This window comes from Phasianus colchicus, chromosome 27 (assembly GCF_987193195.1).
Source record: "Phasianus colchicus chromosome 27, bPhaCol1.hap1.1, whole genome shotgun sequence".
Classification (NCBI taxonomy): Eukaryota; Metazoa; Chordata; class Aves; order Galliformes; family Phasianidae; genus Phasianus; species Phasianus colchicus.
In genome coordinates, this window is record NC_143462.1 from 2,026,311 (window position 1) to 2,043,839 (window position 17,529).

Sequence of the window (17,529 nt, forward strand, 5' to 3'; positions counted from 1 at the left end):
GGCGTGGCCCCACCCGTTGCTATGGGCGTGGCCCCACCCGTTGCTATGGGCGTGGCCCCGCCCCCCTCACGATGCCCCCGCCCTTCCGCTCCTCCACTTCCGCTTCCGCCGCCGCCGCCGCCGGAAGCGCTGATTGCCGCCGCTGCAGCCATGGCCTCAAGGTTACTGCGGGTGGGCGCGGCGCTGCGGTTTCTGCCCGCCGCTACCGGCCGGGCTGCGCCCGTAAGGAGCTTCGCTGCGCCTGGTGAGGGCGGGAGGAGGGGCGGGGGACGGGGCCGGGCGTCCGGGTCCGGGCCTGAATCGAGGCCCTGGCCTGGGCCGCCGCTCGTCCCGCAGGCGACCTCGCCACGGATGAGGAGCAGGCGACGGGGCTGGAGCGGAAGGTGCTGGAGGCCATGAATAAAGGCCTGGTGAGTGCGAGGTGCGGGGCGTGGGGGTGGGACGGGGACACCGTTGCTGAGGATGGGGATCCCGCTGACCCCCTGCCCCCTTTTCTGTCCCCCCTCCCCCCCAGGACCCCTACAGCATGTTCCGGCCGAAGCGCTACGCGGGCACCAAGGAGGACCCCAACCTCGTGCCTTCCATCACCGATAAACGCATCGTGGGCTGCGTCTGTGAGTGTCCCCTCGTTCTGCCCCCCCCCTCCTTTCCCCACGCCCCCCCCCTTTCCCCACGCCTCCCCCCACCCTCTGTGTTCTTTCCCCAGGTGAAGAGGACAACAGCTGTGTCATCTGGTTCTGGCTGCACAAAGGGGAGGCGCAGCGCTGCCCGTCCTGTGGCTCTCACTACAAACTCATCCCACACGAGCTGCCCCACTGAGAGCCCCCCCTCCTCAGCAGCCCCCAGGGGGGGGTTCCTGGGCTGCGAGACCCCCCTCCCTCCCCCAGCACCCGTCTGGTTTTCAAAAGCTGAGCCGCTGCAGCGCTTGTTCTGCTGTGTCCCCCCCACCTTATATAGAAAAAGAACTGTGTGTGGAAACCCTGCCTGATGTGTGTGTGTTCCGGGGGGGGGGCAGCTGGTGGGGGTGGGCGGGGTGGGGATCAGGGGAGGTGGTGGTGACCCATTGGGGTGCTGAGTGGGGGGTGGTGGGGAGTCCCCTCCCCATGGGTGCTCGCTTTGGGTTGGTTGGGGCTGATGAGGAATGCCTCGTCATTGGGGCAGGACGAAAAGGCGCACCTGGGGGTCGTGTTGGGGTGAGCTCCCCCTTGTCCTGTATCCTTGTTGCTGTCCTCAAAGCTGGGGGCGTGGGGCTGAGAGCAGAGAGGGGCTGCTCTGCGACCCCCCAACCCTCCCGTGGGCGCTGTGTTTGGGCAGCCAGGCCCCACCAGCACGGCATATTATAAACACCTCATCTCACAGCCGATCCGACGCCGCCTCCTTTCCATTGGGGCCGTTTCCCCTCCTGCTGTCCCAGCACAGCTGGAGATACGAGCACAGGGAGGGGCGGACAGATAGGAGGGACGGATGGACGCGTGCTCAGTGCTGCACCCGCAGCGCTGCCCTCCATCCCACGGCTGCGATGGGCGCTGCGGGTCCCCGGACGGGCGACGGCAGGAGCCGCTGCCCGGAGCCGCGGGGACTGGTGACGTCAAGCCCGCCCGTGACGTCACGAGCTCACGGGCCGCAGCTCCGGGCTCGGCCAATGGGAGCGGCGGACGGGCGTGATTGACGGCGGGGGCGGGAGCAGGGCGGCGGCGACGGCGGCCGAAGGGGCGTGGTCTGACGAAGGAGGCGTGGTTTTACGGGGCGGGGTCTGAAGGAGGGGGCGTGGCCTGGCAGAGGGGGCGTGGCCCGGCGGGGGAGGCGCGGCCGGGCGGGGATCGCAGAGGGCGCGCGGGGACGCGGCGGGCGGAGCCTCTCCCCGCCCACGTGACCCCGCGGGGGAGCCGCGCGCGGCGGCGCGGAGTGCGGCGGTGACGTCACCCCTTGTCGCAGAGGGGCGGGGCGGGGCGCGGGGCCGCGCGCCGGAAGCGGGGCGGCGCGCGCGGAAGGGCCGGCGCGGGGCGGGCGGGCGGACAAGATGGCGGACGGGGACAGCGGCAGCGAGCGCGGCGGCAGCGGCAGCGGCAGCGGGGGGGGCGGCGGCGGAGGCGGCGGCTTCGCGGCTCCCCGAGGCGGCGGCGGAGGCGGCGGCGGCGGCGGGCCGGGCTCCGGGCCGGGCCCCGAGCAGGAGACGCAGGAGCTGGCGTCGAAGCGGCTGGACATCCAGAACAAGCGCTTCTACCTGGACGTGAAGCAGAACGCCAAGGGCCGCTTCCTGAAGATCGCCGAGGTGGGCGCCGGCGGGTCCAAGAGCCGCCTGACGCTGTCCATGGCCGTGGCGGCGGAGTTCCGCGACTACCTGGGCGACTTCATCGAGCACTACGCGCAGCTCGGCCCGTCCAGCCCCGAGCAGCTGGCGCAGGCCGCGGGGCCCGGCGGCGACGAGGGCGGGTCGGGGCCGCGCCGCGCTCTGAAGAGCGAATTCCTGGTGCGGGAGAACCGCAAGTATTACCTGGACCTGAAGGAGAACCAGCGCGGCCGCTTCCTGCGCATCCGGCAGACCGTCAACCGCGGGCCCGGCGGGCCGGGGGGCTTCCCCGGCGGCCCCCCGGGGCTGCAGAGCGGGCAGACCATCGCCCTGCCGGCCCAGGGCCTGATCGAGTTCCGCGACGCGCTGGCGAAGCTGATCGACGACTACGGAGGGGAGGAGGATGAGCTGGGCGGCCCCGGCGGCGGCGGGCCGGGCGGGGGGGGCCTCTACGGGGAGCTGCCCGAGGGCACCTCCATCACCGTGGACTCCAAGCGCTTCTTCTTCGACGTGGGCTGCAATAAGTACGGCGTCTTCCTGCGGGTGAGCGAGGTGAAGCCGTCCTACCGCAACGCCATCACCGTCCCTTACAAAGCCTGGGCCAAGTTCGGCGGGGCTTTCTGCCGCTACGCCGACGAGATGCGCGACATCCAGGAGCGCCAGCGGGACAAGCTGTACGACCGCCGCGCGGGGCCGCCCGGGCCGGGCAGCGGCAGCGGCGCCGGCGACGATTCGGACGGCGACGACGTGGACGACGACTGAGCCCCCCCCCCCCCATCCATCATCCATCCATCCGCCCCGGCCCCCCCCTTCCCCCCCCCCGCTCTTCCCCAGCGGACCCCCCTTCCTTCCTTTCCCTTCCCTCCCTGGGGAGAAGGGGAGCCCCAGACCCCGGTCGCGGTTGGTGCTCGCAGCCCCGCCGCAGCCCGCCCCGCGCCTCTCCTTCCACCGGGGCACGGAGCGCCCGCAGCCCTCAGCCCGCTTCCAAACGAGGACGACGCGCTCCTTGGGGCCGCCGGGCCCCCCTCCCTTCCCCTCCCCTCCTCTCCCCTTCTCTTTTCTCCCCTCCTCTCCCCCCCTTCTATCCGTGCCGCTCCACCCCACCAGCATCCCGGCGTCCGCACCGGAGCCCACGGCCGCGAGAGGCGATGCGATGCAGGGCTTCGTCTCTGGACCAACGTCCATTGTCTCTTTTTATTTCCCTTTTTCATTTTTCCTCTCCCCCTTCTTCCATTCCTACCCTCCCCTCCCCATTTCCCCCTCCTCCTCCTCCTCCTCCCCCCCGCTCCGTTCCGCAGAATTGTTTTCCGGGATGCAAAACTCCAGGCGCCCGACCCGGACCCCGTAAGCACGCAGGTGGGAAGCCGGCAGCTCTGTGAGCAGTAAGGAACGCTCTCGTTTGGCTTCGGGTCTCATTTTTTCCTCTTCTTTTTTTTTTTTGGCTTCCCTTGCCCCCCTCCCCCTCTTTTTTTTTTTCTTTTGACCACGGGGGTCGCAGGGCCGAGCAGCAGGAAGGCAGCAGCACGAAGCACACGGCCGCGGTGCCGCCGGCCTCAGGTGCACAAATCCCACCCCGTCCTCCTCCTCTTCCTCCTCTTCCTCCTCCGAGCGCGGGTTTTTAACACGAACTCAGTGCATCTCCTCAGTACCTCAACAGCTGTGGTGGCTGTGGGAGCTGTGAAGCCCCGCCACATTTCTCCGCTCCCCCTCCCCTTCCTTTTTTTTTTTTTTTTTTTTTAATTTTTAAATTTTTTAATTATTCTTAATGACCACCTCGGCGTTCTGCCAGCTCGGCTCCTGCGGCCGCGGAGCACAGCGGGGCCTCCCCCACGCTCTCCTCTCTTATTAAATGGATTTTTCACTCTCTTTGGTCTTTTTTTTTTTTTTTTTTTTTGAAGCAATCTGCTCAGTCCCGCCCTGCAGAGCGGTGTTTTTTAAGCCACGCCGTACTCCTAACTTTGAACTGAATGGGAGCCCGCTGTTCATTCCAAAGTTCCAGCTGTTACTGTGTGACACCTCCCAGGCTCTCGCAGGACCGTCGTCGTCGCTCCGGTTCCGTCTCACACCACGCAACGCCCGCCCTCTCATTTCAGCTGCCTTCTTAATTTATTGTCTCCATCCCTCTCCCGGCCGCCCCGCTCCGTTTGCTCCGTATTTATTGGCAGAAGTGAGGCACGGCGGCGGCTCATCCCAGCAGGGCCGTCCCCAGCCGCCCTCCGTCGCCCCTTTTTAAGGGAATTTTTAACCAGGACTCTCTCGCGTTTTGCTGTTTTTAACTCTCCTCCATCACAAAAGGACTCGGTTTCAAAGCCCTCTGGGAGCAATAGCACCCTGCGTGTCGCCCGGCGCCGTACACTGTACTGTATTTCGTACTGTAAGGCAGCTGTCCCAGTGATGTCCTGCTGTATTGCTGTGTGTGTCCGAGCAGCGCCGCGTCCCCTCGCTTCGGTGCTGATGGACTTTCTGTTGCTGGGAGCCACTCCGGTTCTTGCTCCGACGTGGGCGGTACCTCTCCTTTTGAAGAGGGTTATATATATATATATATATATAAAAAAATATATATTCTTTTTGGGTTTTTTTCCTCCTTTTTTTTTCTTTTTTTTTTGGCTGAGGTCGCCTTACCTTTCTGACTCCGCTTAGGAACCACGTGGAAAAGGAAAGAGGCAAACATCGCGTAGGCCAAAAAAAAGACAAAAAAAAAAAAAAAAAAAGCCAAACAAACAAACAAACAAAAAAAAAACACCCAACATCTATCCCACCCAGCGCCACGGATGGCTCCAGCCACCAGGATCCTCGCTCTGAGAGATGTATCTATGTACAGAATCCTCCCACGGCTCCATTTGACCTTCCAGCACACGGGTGAGAAGAGCAGAGCGCGTCGGGGGAAGAAATCTCGCAGCAACGAAGAGAGAAACAAACGGATCGGTGCGGCGTTATCAACACAGAGAGGCTGAGCGAGGCCTGGCTGCACCCTGCGAGGAGGAGAGGGGCTGTGGTGGTGCTCCGTGATGGCAGCCGGCTCCCCAAAGCCTGCAGGCAGAGCCGGGCTTCGCGCGGCGGCGGTTCGGTTGTTCCTTCTGTGTCTGTATACACACGGCCCTGTATGTGTGTATAGATATGAGGTGGTTGTTTTGCTTGGTTGGTTTTTGGTTTTTTTGGTTTTTGGTTTTGTTTTGTTTTTTTATTTTTTCAATGGCTTGGATTCTGTAGGAGACGGGCAAAAGGCTTTTATCCGGAAGGGGAACGCCGGGTTGGTGGAGCTTCCAGATTTCTGTCGCCCCAGAAGGGACGTTTTGAGAGCGCGACTCTATCAAAGCATCTGCTGTACAAACGGAAATGTAAATCTTGTATAGCGCCCCAAAACTCCGTGTAAATAAAGAGCCCAGACGGCCGCCCGCGTGGATCAGCCCAAGAATCAAATCCCAAGGCTCCGTCAAAATCAAAACTGCTTGGATTTCCCCGCTCCCTCCCAAGAGAAAACGGAAATGCTGCGTTTTACTCCCGGCCGCCGCGGGGTGACGGGCGCAGGAGTCGGCTGCAGTGATCCCCTCATATTGAGTGGTCCATCGGTGAGGGCGACCCGCCGCTCCCCGGCGCCGTTCCGAGGCGCTTCGCTCCCCCAGCTGCTCCGCTCTGCACTGAGGGGCAGCTTCTCTTCGCCTCGCCGGCTTCTCTTTTAAAATAGAAGATTAAAAAAGAAAAAAAAATTAAAAAAAAAAATAAAAAAAGAAGAAGAACCGTGAAGCGATTGGTGATGGTACGTGGGGCGGCGACCGTCTCTCAGCAGATATTTGCCACGGATTGAGAAGATCGCCGTTGGAATCGCGGCTCAGCTCCGTGCCGGGAGGTTTTGGGGATGGCTGCGTGTCCCTCCTGGGGCTGAGAGCTGCTGGGTGTGGTGCTGTTGGCTCCGAGCGTGGCACATTCCAGGCCTGCTGTGTAGGAAGGCGCTCACCCCGTCCTGCAGCACGGAGAGCAGCTTGGAGCTCGGGTGGAAGGAGGTGATGGATGCTCCTGGAGGCCGACGAGATGGCGGAGCACGCGGTTGTCCAGGGCAGGAGGAGGAGCCGGGGCTGCTGGATGGCGAAACACCAAGAAGGGCCGGGCCCAGCTCTGCAATATCTGCTGAGAGACCAAAAAGAAACACGTCGTTCAACACCCCCACAACTCCCCACCACTCTCACCCAATCCCCTCACCCCCCCGAGTACCTTGATGAAAGAAAGGAAAAAAAAAAAAAAGAAAAAAAAAAAAAAGAAAAAAAAAGTTTTATTCCTCTTATTTTTTTAATGAAAGAAAGAAAAAAAAAACTAAAAGCAAACCATGCACTTTACGCGGCCCAGCGGGGGCTGCCCGGGGGGGTCCCGTCCCCTCTCCCACGGCGGCGGGGCCGATTCTCATTCCCTTCCTCTGCGGCCGGCGGGGCGGCTTCGGGAGCGGCCGGAGTTTGCCGAAGGCAGGGCCTGGATTTACCACTAGCAAAAGATGACGCCCGACGTGACGAACTCCTCATGCTAGCGAGCACTCCTTACCGTAGCAGATTTTTGCAAATGGAGTTTTACAGTCTATATTTAAAGAATTGTATGTTTGTAACAAATAATAAAAAAAAAAAAGTATGCGGAAAAGTGAATGACAAAAACAAAAAAAAAAAAACAAAAACGAAAAAAAAAAAAAAAAAAACCACAAACAACCCAGACGGTCGCTTGGACTCGCTTATTTTGGGGGGCTGGGCGGGAGGGGGGGGTTGGGGTGGGTGTATGGGGGGGGGTTATGCTGGGGCAACGCAGCCCTGCAGCACGGGGACAGGAGGGGGGGGAAGGGAGGAGGGGGGGGGAGCAGAAACGCGAGGGGCTGCGGGCACGTGCGCGCGCTCGGTGGCGCATGCGCTGCAGCGCGGCCGCATTCGGGCTGCGGCTCCCCGCGGGCACGCGGGCTCATCTGAGGACACGGACGGCAGCCGCCTGCGCACTGCGCGCTGCCGCCCGGCTCCGCCTCGGCCGCCGCCGCACGAAGCCCTGGGGCTCCGAGACCTCGAGTGACCCCGCGGCCGGAGCCCCGCCGCGCCGCCCGGCCGCCAGCCGATGCGCTGCGGGCTGCGGGGCGGCTGAGGGGAGGCAGCTGCCCTACTTTCAGCGCTCCCCGCACCTCGTCCGTGCCCCGCGTGGCGGCTGTGGGGGCTGCGGTTCCCCCCCGAGCTGGGGGGGCTCCCCTCCTTCTCCCCATACCTCATCCGTGCCCCGTATGGCAGCTGTGGGGCTGCACGCAGAGCAGCAGGTGGGGCTGCAGCCCCCCCCCCCGTGCACTCAGACCCAGTGCAGGGGGGCACTGAGGGGGCTCCCCTCCTTCTCACTGCTCCCCAAACCTCATCCGTGCCCCATATGGCAGCTGTGGGGCTGCAGGCAGAGCAGCAGGTGGGGCTGCAGCCCCCCCCCCCGTGTGCTCAGACCCAGTGCAGGGGGGCACTGAGGGGGCTCCCCTCCTCACTGCTCCCCAAACCTCATCCATGCCCCGTATGGCTGCTGTGGGGCTGAAGCAGGCAGCAGCTGTGGGGCTGCAGGCAGGCTGGGGGGCAGGTGGGGGCTGCAGACCCCCCCCCCCGTGCACTCAGACTCAGCACTGGGGGGCACTGAGGGGGCTCCCCCCCTTTCTCCTAAGTGTTCTGCACCTCATCCGTGTGGCAGCTGTGGGGCTGTGAGCAGGCAGCAGGTGTGGGGCTGCAGCTCAGGGACTCGGTGCTGGGGGGATTGAGGCACTGAGGGGGCTCCCCTACATCTCAGTGCCCCCCATACCTCATCCACGCCCTATGGGGCAGCTGTGGGGCTGCAGGCAGGCAGCAGCTGCAGGTTTGGGGGCAGGTGGGGGCTGCAGCCCCCCCCCATGCGCTCAGACTCAGTGCAGGGGGGCACTGAGGGGGCTCCCCTCCTTCTCAGTGTTCTCCATACCTCATCCATGCCCCATATGGCAGCTGTGGGGCTGCAGGCAGGCAGCAGTTGCAGGCTGGGGGGCACTGAGGGGGCTCCCCTCCTTCTCCTCAGTGCTCCCCAAACCTCATCCGTGCCCCATATGGCAGCTGCAGGGCTATAAGCAGGCAGCAGTTGCAGGCTAGGAGGCAGGTGGGGGCTGCAGTTCCTGCTGGGGGGCACTGAGGGGGCTCCCCTCCTTCCCCTAAATGTTCTGTACCTCATCTATGATCTGTGGGGCAGCGGTAGGGCTGCAGGGAGGCAGGCAGCAGCTGCGGGTTTTGGGACAGGTGTGGGGCTTCAGCCCCTCTGGTGCAATCAGGAGCTCAGTGCAGGGGGGACGACGGTGGGGGCTTCCCTCCTCCTCCTCCTCCTCCTCCTCCTCCTCCGTGCTCCACGCTTCACCCTGAATGACAGCTGAGGGGCTGCAGCCCCACTGGTGGACACAGAGACTCAGTGCTGGGGGGGGACTGAGGCACTGGGAGGCTCCCCTCCTTCTCCTCAGTGCTCTGTACTTCATCCATGCCCTGTAGGGCAGCTGTTGGGCTGCAGGCAGGCAGCAGCTGCAGGCTGGGGGGCAGCTGTGAGGCTGCAGCCCCCTCCCCCCACTGTCTTCAGGGGCTTAGTGCAGGGGGCACTGAGGGGGCTCCCCTCCTTTTGCTCGCTGCTCCATACCTCACCCCCCCATTCTGTGGGGCAGCTGTGGGGCTGTAAGGAGGCAGCAGGTGTGGGGCTGCAGCTCATGGGCTCGGTGCTGGGGGGGACTGAGGCACTGGGGAGTTCCCCTACTTGTCCTCAGTGCTCCCCGTACCTCATCCACATCCTATGGGGCAGCAGGGGGGCTGCAGTTCCCCCCGTGCACTCAGACTCAGTGCTGGGGAGCACTGAGGGGGCTCCCCTCCTTCTCCTAAGTGTTCTGTACCTCATCCATGCCCTGTGGGGCTGCAGGCAGGCAGCAGCTGTGGAGTGCAGGGCAGCTGTGGGGCTGCAGCCCCCTGCTGCACTCAGGGGCTCGCTGCTGGGGGGCACTAAGGGGGCTCCCCTCTGCTCAGTGCTCTGTACATCGCCCATGTCCCATAGGACAGCTGTGGGGCTGCAGGCAGGCAGCAGCTGCAGGTTTTGGGGTGCAACTGCAGCCCCTCTGGTGCAATCAGGGGCTCAGTACAGGGGGGACGACTGTGGGGGCTCCCCTCCTTCTCCTCAGTGCTCCATACCTCACCCACCATCCCGTGGGGCTGTAAGCAGGCAGCAGGTGAGGTTCTGCAGCTCGGGGGCTCGGTGCTGGGAGGCTCTCATTCTCACGCTCTGTGCCTCGTCCACCGTCCCGAGGGGCAGCTGCGGGGCCGCAGCCCCCTGGTGGGCACAGGGGCTCAGTGCTGGGTGGACTGAGGCACTGTGGGGCTTTTTCTCCTCAGTGCTCCGCACCTCATCCCGTCCCCGGGGAGAATTCCCCTCACGGTACCTCACGGCCCCTCCTCATAGAGGCGGAGAAGGAACGGACGGACAGCCGCCCCCCTCACCCCTCCCGACTTCTCCTCACAAACAAACAACACGCCGGGCGGGGCGAGAGAATGGGCGGGAAAGCTGTTCCTCCTCCTATTGGCTCAGTTGTCCGTCCATCCTCTCTGCCCCGCCTCCCTCCGCGCCATCCGCTCTTTCTATTGGTTTACCCTCACGTCACTCCGCGGGATCCGCCGGCCACGCCCCCCGCCCCCCCACCCCGCCTTCAGCCTCTGCGTGCCGTGTGCAAAGGAAAAACAGCCGTTAAACGGGCCGCGGGGCGGGGCCAGCGGAGCGGCCAACAAGCCGCGCGGCGATTGGCGGCAGCGGGACGTTCAAATCAGTACGGGGCGCTCCGATTGGCCCGGGGTCGCCGCGGCAGGCCGGGCTCCCTCCTCGCGCTCGGGCGGGTATTGTCTGACGGCTCTGAGGCGGTTCGAGCGGCGGCGGCACCATGGTGAGGAGCGGGACCGGGGGGCGAGGAGGCGGCCTGAGGGGGAGCGAGGAGCGGGGCCGGGCGTGGGGGCGAGGACTGAAGGGCGCGAGGCCCGAACCGTGCGGGCGTCGCTCTGCGTGTGGGCGGGAAGGCCTGAGGGAGAGGGGAAACGTCAGCGGCGGGGACGGGCGGCGGGCAGAACGGCGGCGGGACGGGGTTGGAAGGGGCCTCGAGGGGCCTTCGGGCATCTCGTCCCAACCCTGTGGTGTGGGCGGGGGTCTGAGTTCTGCCCCAATGCTTCCACAGAGGGGAGAACGGCAGAGCGGCCCAACCTGCTGCGTTTGGTGCTGACAGAGGGGCTGCGGCTCCTGTCCCGCGTTGCGTTGCCCGGGCCCTTTCCCTGTATTCGCAGCTTGTATTCCTGTTCGTGCCCTGCTCCCCCTCCTGTTCGTGCCCTGCTCCCCCTCCTGTTCGTGCCCTGCTCCCCCTCCTGTTCGTGCCCTGCTCCCCCTCCTGTTCGTGCCCTGCTCCCCCTCTGCCCTTTCCCTGTATTCCTGCCCTGTGCCCCTGCCCTGTGCCAGGAGGGCAGTGCAGAACGCAGCCCTTCCCAAATGCTTTCCACCACTCTCTCGCTTATGCATCAGTGTAGTCTCTCAAGAAGCCCCGTTTCAGCACCAGCCACCAAAGCGCTGCTCCTGTAAGGGCTGTCAGCTCCACGCTGTGCTGCACCGCTCCTGAACTGAATGCTTTCCCATCGCAGCTTTGCTGGTGGGGTTTTTATTCTCTTTTTGGGCTGTGCTGCCTTCGGGGTGCTGTGCAGGGATGTGGGTTTTGTGCAGCAATGCGTTCCCTGTGGGAAGGCAGCACTGTATTGTAGGGGTAACGTGCTCAATTAGGGTTATGTATGGACCCTCTTAATGACAGGACGGGTTGGTTGTGCTTGTGGAATCATAGAGCGGCCTGGCTTGCAAAGGAGCACAACACTCATCCAGTTCCAACCCCCTGCTGTGTGCAGGTCGCCAACCAGCAGCCCAGGCTGCCCAGAGCCACATCCAGCCTGGCCTTGAATGCCTCAGGGATGGGGCATCCACAGCCTCCTTGGGCAACCTGTCCCAGTGCCTCACCACCCTCTGTGTGAAAAACTTCCTCTTCATATCCAACCTAAACGTCCCCTGTCTCAGTTTAAAACCGTTCCCCCTTGTCCTGTCACTATCCGCCCTCACAAATGGTCAAACCTGTCCTGTTTACGTGAAGTACTGAAGGCCACACTGAGGTCTCCCCGCAGCCTTCTCTTCTCCAAGCTAATCAAGCCCAGTTCCCTCAACCTTTCCCCATAGGAGAGCTGCTCCAGCCCCCTGACCATCTTAGTTGCCGCACCCAGAGCTCCACATCCTTCACCTCCCATAGCTGGCCGCGCTCAGCCCCGTTGGCTTTACCCACCTCCCGGCAGCACCCCGCAGGACGAGGAGCACGGAGCGAGCTCCAAAGCACTGTGCTGACAGCACTCTCCATCCCGCAGGCAGGTGGGAAGGCTGGGAAGGACAGTGGGAAGGCCAAGGCGAAGGCGGTGTCTCGCTCGCAGAGAGCCGGATTGCAGGTAACGAGCGGCGGCCGCAGCGCTGCCATCTGTGCCACCTTAATTGCTGTAAGCACCGCTCCCGCTGCTGCCACAGTGCCCCGCCACGCCTTTTTCCCCCGTTCCAAGGTGAAGTTGCCCTGCTGTGCCTCGTCCTTCGGTCGCCGCTCGCCCTCTGGCTGTGCCTGCAGGGCAGGGCAGGGCCGGATGCTCCCGACGTGAGGCCGTGAGCCGCTGCCCGCCCCGCTCACCTGCCTCTCCGTTGCAGTTCCCCGTGGGCCGCATCCATCGGCACCTGAAGACTCGCACCACCAGCCACGGGCGGGTCGGGGCCACCGCCGCCGTGTACAGCGCTGCCATCCTCGAGTATCTCACTGCTGAGGTGGGTGCTGGGCCTCGGAGCTGGGTGATAACGGGGCGGGGAATGGGCTGCTCTGTAAGGGGGGCTGTCAGATACATCCCAGCCGTGGGCCGTGGGCCGGGCTGCTGCCTGTTCACGTCTGCAGCACAGCTGAGGGGCTCTGAAGTGTTGCTGGAATGCTGTGAGCCTGCATTCCATGGGGCAGTGCTTTGGGATGGTGCTGTGGGGCAGAGCTATGGGGCAGCGTTTGGGGATTCTGCTATGGGGCAGCACTATGGGATGGTGCTGTTAGGCAGTGCTTTGGGATGGTGCTATGGGGTGATGCTGTGGGACAGAGCTATGGGGCAGTGCTTTGGGGTTCTGCTTTGGTGTTCTGCTGTGGGGCAGAGCTACGGAGAAGCACTTTGGGGTTCTACTATGGGATGGTGCTATGGGACAGTGCTTTAGGGTTCTGCTATGGGGCAGCACTATGGGATGGTGCTATGGGACATTGCTATGAGGTGATGCTGTGGGACAGAGCTATGGGGCAGCACTTTGGGATTCTACTATGGGATGGTGCTATGAAACATTGCTTTGGGGTTCTGCTATGGGGTGATGCTTTGGGACAGTGTTTTGCTCTGATGCTATGGGGCAGCAGCTCAGCAGAGCACAGCTTTACCAACATGAAGCCCCCTGCCGTGTCCCCGTTCCTCCGCAGGTCCTGGAGTTGGCAGGCAATGCCTCCAAGGATCTCAAAGTGAAGCGCATCACTCCCCGCCATTTGCAGCTGGCGATCCGTGGTGATGAAGAGTTGGATTCCCTCATCAAAGCCACCATAGCAGGGGGAGGTAGGTGGCACCCATGGGGGCGCCCATAGGGTGCCCAGCGGTACTAATGGCACCCATAGGGGCACCCAGTAGCACACAACAGCACCCAATAGGATCACCCAATGGCATTATTGGCACCTATAGGGGCACCCATGGGGTCACCTAGTGTCATCCATAAGGGCACCCATAGGGTCACCCAGTGACACCCCATTGGGTCACCTAGTGGCACCCATGTGGTCACCCAATGGCACCCAGTGGCACACAACAGCACCCGTAGAGTCACTCAGTGGCACCCAATAGCACCCAGAGGGGCACCCAATGGTACTAATAGCACCCATAGGGTCACCCCATGGTACCCCAGTTGCACCCAAGGCATCCAGTAGCGCCCCACTGGCACCCATAGGGGCACCCCATGGCATTAATGGCACCCATTGGAGCATGCAGTGGCACCCATGGGGTCACCCAGTGACACACATAGGGTCGCCCAGTTGCATTCAGTGGCACGCAGCAGCACCCATAGGGTCACCCAGTTGCACACAGGAGCACCCATAAGGTCACATAGTGGCGCACAATGGCACCCACAGGGTCACCCCGTGGTTCCCCAAGACACCCCAGTGGCACCCAATAGCACCCGTAGGGGCACCCAGAGGCACCCCATGGGGTCACCCACTGGCACACAATGGCACCCACAGGGGCACTTTGTGGTACCCTAGTGGCACCCATGGGGTCACCCATAGGCACCCATGGGGTCACCCATAGGCACCCATGGGGTCACCCAAAGGCACTCATAGGGGCACCCAATGGCATATAACAGCACCATAGGGTCACCCATGGGGTCACCCAGTGGCACACAACAGCACCCATAAGGTCACCCCAGTGGCACCCCATGACACCCCAGTGGCACGCATAGGGGTACCCAATGTTACTAATGGCACCCAGTGGCACCCATAGGCTCACCCCCGTGGTACCCCAGTGGCACCCAATGGTACCCATAGGGTCACCCCGTGGCACCCATGGGGGCCCCTCAGTGGCACCCAGTGATACCCCATGACACTCCACTGGCATCCATAGGAGCACCCAATGGTACATAACAGCACCCATACGGTCACCCATGGGGTCACCCAGTGGCACACAACAGCACCCATAAGAACCCCCAGAGGCACCCATGGGGGCACCCACTGGCATCCCATGACACCCCAGTGGCACGCATAGAGGCACCCAATGTTACTAATGGCACCCGTGGGATCACCCAGTGGCACCCATGGGGTCACCCAGTGGCACCCCATGACACCCCAACGGCACCCATAGGCTCACCCCGTGTTACCCCAGTGGCACCCAATGGTACTTATAGGGGCATCCAGTGGCACAAAATGGCTCCCATAGGGTCACCCCATGTTACCCCAGTGGCACCCAATAGCACTAATGGCACCCATAAGAGCACCCAGTGGCAGCCCATGACACCCCAATGGCACCCACAGGGGCACCCAATGACACATAACAGCACCCATGGGGTCACCCAGTGGCACCCATAGGGTCACCCATGGGGTCATCCATACAGTCACCCAGTGGCACCCATGGGGTCGCACAATGGCACCCATAGGGTCACCCAGTGGCACCCATAGGGTAACCTGTAGGATCACCCATGGGGTCACACAATGGCACCCATGGGGTCACACAGTGGCACCGATAGGGTCACCCACAGTGGCACCCATAGGGTCACCCATGGGGTCACACAGTGCCACCCATAGGGTCACCCATGGGGTCCCATAGTGGCACCCATAGGGTCACCTGTAGGATCACCCAAAGGGTCACACAGTGGCACCCGTAGGATCACCCATGGGGTCACCCAGTGGCACCCATAGGGTCATCCATAGGGTCACCCAGTGGCAACCAAGGGGTCACACAGTGGCACCCATAGGGTCACCTGTAGGATCACCCATGGGGTCACGCAGTGGCACCCATAGGATCACCCATGGAGTCACACACTGGCACCCATAAGGTCACCCGTAGGATCACCCATGGGGTCACCCACAGTGGCACCGATAGGGTCACACAATGGCACCCATAGGGTCACACAGTGCCACCCATAGAGTCACCCATGGGGTCCCATAGTGGCACCCATAGGATCACACAATGGCACACATAGGGTCACCCGTAGGATCACCCATGGGGTCACCCAGTGGCACCCATAGGGTCACCCAGTGGCAACCAAGGGGTCACACAGTGGCGCCCATAGGGTCACCTGTAGGATCACCCATGGGGTCACACAGTGGCACCCATAAGGTCACCCATGGGGTCCCATAGTGGCACCCATAGGGTCACACAATGGCACACATAGGGTCACCCGTAGGATCACCCATGGGGTCACCCAGTGGCACCCATAGGGTCACCCACGAGGTCACCAAGTGACACGCATAGGGTCACCCATAGGGTCACCCAGTGGCACCGATAGGGTCACCGATGGGGTCACACAGTGCCACCCATAGGGTCACCCATGGGGTCCCATAGTGGCACCCATAGGGTCACACAATGGCACCCATAGGGTCACCCGTAGGATCACCCATAGGGTCACACAATGGCACCCATAGGGTCACCTGTAGGATCACCCATGGGGTCACACAGTGGCACCCATAGGATCACCTGTAGGGTCACACAATGGCACCCATAGGGTAACCCGTAGGATCACCCATGGGGTCACACAGTGGCACCCATAAGGTCACCCATGGGGTCCCATAGTGGCACCCATAGGGTCACCCACAGTGGCACCGATAGGGTCACCGATGGGGTCACACAGTGCCACCCATAGGGTCACCCATGGGGTCCCATAGTGGCACCCATAGGGTCACACAATGGCACACATAGGGTCACCCGTAGGATCACCCATGGGGTCACCCAGTGGCACCCATAGGGTCACCCAGTGGATCAAGGGGTCACACAGTGGCACCCATAGGGTCACCTGTAGGATCGCCCATAGGGTCACACAATGGCACCCATAGGGTCACCTGTAGGATCACCGATGGGGTCACACAGTGGCACCCATGGGGTCACCTGTAGGGTCACACAATGGCACCCATAGGGTCACCTGTAGGATCACCCATGGGGTCGCACAGTGGCACCCATAAGGTCACCCATGGGGTCCCATAGTGGCACCCATAGGATCACACAATGGCACACATAGGGTCACCCGTAGGATCACCCATGGGGTCACCCAGTGGTACCCATAGGGTCACCCAGTGGCACCCATAGGATCACCCATAGGATCGCCCATAGGGTCACACAATGGCACCCATAGGGTCACCTGTAGGATCACCCATGGGGTCACCCAGTGGCACCCATAGGATCACCTGTAGGGTCACACAATGGCACCCATAGGGTAACCCGTAGGATCACCCATAAGGTCACCCATGGGGTCCCATAGTGGCACCCATAGGGTCACCCACAGTGGCACCGATGGGGTCACACAGTGCCACCCATGGGGTCCCATATGGCACCCATAGGGTCACACAATGGCACACATAGGGTCACCCGTAGGATCACCCATGGGGTCACCCAGTGGCACCCATAGGATCCCCCATTGGCACCCAGCAGCGCGGCTCCATCTCGCTGCTCAGCCTCTGCCCCGCTGTTTCTCTCCCATAGGCGTCATCCCCCACATCCACAAATCTCTGATCGGGAAGAAGGGACAGCAGAAAACCGCGTAGGGATCGGGGTCCGACCCGGCGCCCGGCGCGGCCCAGCGCTGCGGGATGTGTGGGGCAGCTCCGCGGGGGGGCGGAGGGAGGAAACGTTGGGATGGGTTTTGTGTCCCCCCCCCAACCCCGAGGGGCGGCGGCCGCGCCGATTGGCCGAGGTTTCTCCCGTGTGTTTTATACCGAAATGGAACGGATAAACCATTTTTTACAAACGCGGGTGGCTGCTGTGTGGGCTTGGGTGGGGTTCGGTTGTTTGCTGTGAGAGCGGGGAGGTGCTGGGACAGCTGTAAGGGAGTGCGGGCGCCCCGTCCGTCCAGAGGGATGGAAAGGTGGGCTGGGCTGAGCCCCATGAGCTTCAATACAGCAAGGTGTGGAGTTGGGCGCTTGGGCCGGAGGAATGGCAGCAATCCGTACCGACTGGAAGGAGCGGAACCTGAGAGCAGCCTGCGCAGAAGGACCTGGTCCTGATGGATGAAAAGCTGAACGTGAGCCAGCGGGGGGTGATTGCAGCTCGGGGTCCTGGGCTCCATCAGAAGGGGGGTGGCAGCAGGGACAGGGAGGTGATCGTCCCCCTCTGCTCTGCTCTTGTGAGGCCCCATCTGCAGTGCTGTGTGCAGGGCTGGAGCTCCCAGGACAAGAAGGACAGGGAGCTGTTGGAGGGGGTCCAGAGGAGCCAAAAAGATGATCTGCATCACCTCCACTATGAGGACAGGCTGAGGGAGCTGGATTTGTTCAGCATGGAGAAAAGAAGGCTGTGGGGTGAATCGTTGCAGCCTGCAGTACCTAAAGGGAGCCTACAGACAGGAGGGGAGTCAGCTCTTGGAAAGGGGAGATAACAGCAGGACAAGGGGAAATGGTTTGAAGTTGAAGGAAGGCAGATTTCAGTTGGATGTCAGGGGGAAGTTGTTTG

At 62.5% G+C, this 17,529-nt stretch overlaps 4 protein-coding genes across 10 annotated transcripts; 3 read left to right on the forward strand and 1 right to left on the reverse strand.

Moving 5' to 3' along the window:
* Positions 1 to 85: 85 nt before the first annotated feature.
* On the forward strand, positions 86 to 976 carry COX5B (cytochrome c oxidase subunit 5B). Its single transcript, XM_031596987.2, has 4 exons — positions 86 to 244; positions 337 to 410; positions 515 to 614; positions 707 to 976. The coding sequence occupies exons 1-4, from the start codon at positions 151 to 153 to the stop codon at positions 817 to 819; spliced, it is 381 nt and encodes a 126-aa protein (XP_031452847.2). The 5' UTR covers positions 86 to 150; the 3' UTR covers positions 820 to 976.
* Positions 977 to 1,988: 1,012 nt separating this feature from the next.
* PURB (purine rich element binding protein B) lies at positions 1,989 to 5,209 on the forward strand. The gene has a single exon (XM_090125385.1). It carries the CDS (start codon positions 2,021 to 2,023, stop codon positions 3,050 to 3,052), a length of 1,032 nt encoding a protein of 343 aa, XP_089981511.1. The 5' UTR covers positions 1,989 to 2,020; the 3' UTR covers positions 3,053 to 5,209.
* Positions 5,210 to 6,030: 821 nt separating this feature from the next.
* Positions 6,031 to 9,966, reverse strand: LOC149914792 (uncharacterized). 7 transcript variants are annotated; one of them, XR_016460067.1, is made up of 3 exons: positions 9,463 to 9,704; positions 8,469 to 8,684; positions 6,031 to 6,412 (listed from the first exon to the last, which is right to left on the reverse strand). XR_016460067.1 is itself a non-coding variant. In XM_090125386.1 (3 exons), exons 1-3 carry the CDS (start codon positions 9,472 to 9,474, stop codon positions 6,242 to 6,244), a joined length of 402 nt encoding a protein of 133 aa, XP_089981512.1. In that variant the 5' UTR covers positions 9,475 to 9,704; the 3' UTR covers positions 6,031 to 6,241. The 7 variants fall into 7 exon arrangements, 1 of the variants encoding a protein (XP_089981512.1); XM_090125386.1 differs by having other exon boundaries at positions 6,031 to 6,415; XR_016460068.1 differs by lacking the exons at positions 8,469 to 8,684; positions 9,463 to 9,704 and adding an exon at positions 9,711 to 9,966.
* A 99-nt stretch (positions 9,967 to 10,065) lies between these two features.
* H2AZ2 (H2A.Z variant histone 2) lies at positions 10,066 to 16,831 on the forward strand. The gene is made up of 5 exons (XM_031596981.2): positions 10,066 to 10,205; positions 11,704 to 11,781; positions 12,029 to 12,142; positions 12,819 to 12,948; positions 16,567 to 16,831. The coding sequence occupies exons 1-5, from the start codon at positions 10,203 to 10,205 to the stop codon at positions 16,626 to 16,628; spliced, it is 387 nt and encodes a 128-aa protein (XP_031452841.1). The 5' UTR covers positions 10,066 to 10,202; the 3' UTR covers positions 16,629 to 16,831.
* Positions 16,832 to 17,529: the final 698 nt, after the last annotated feature.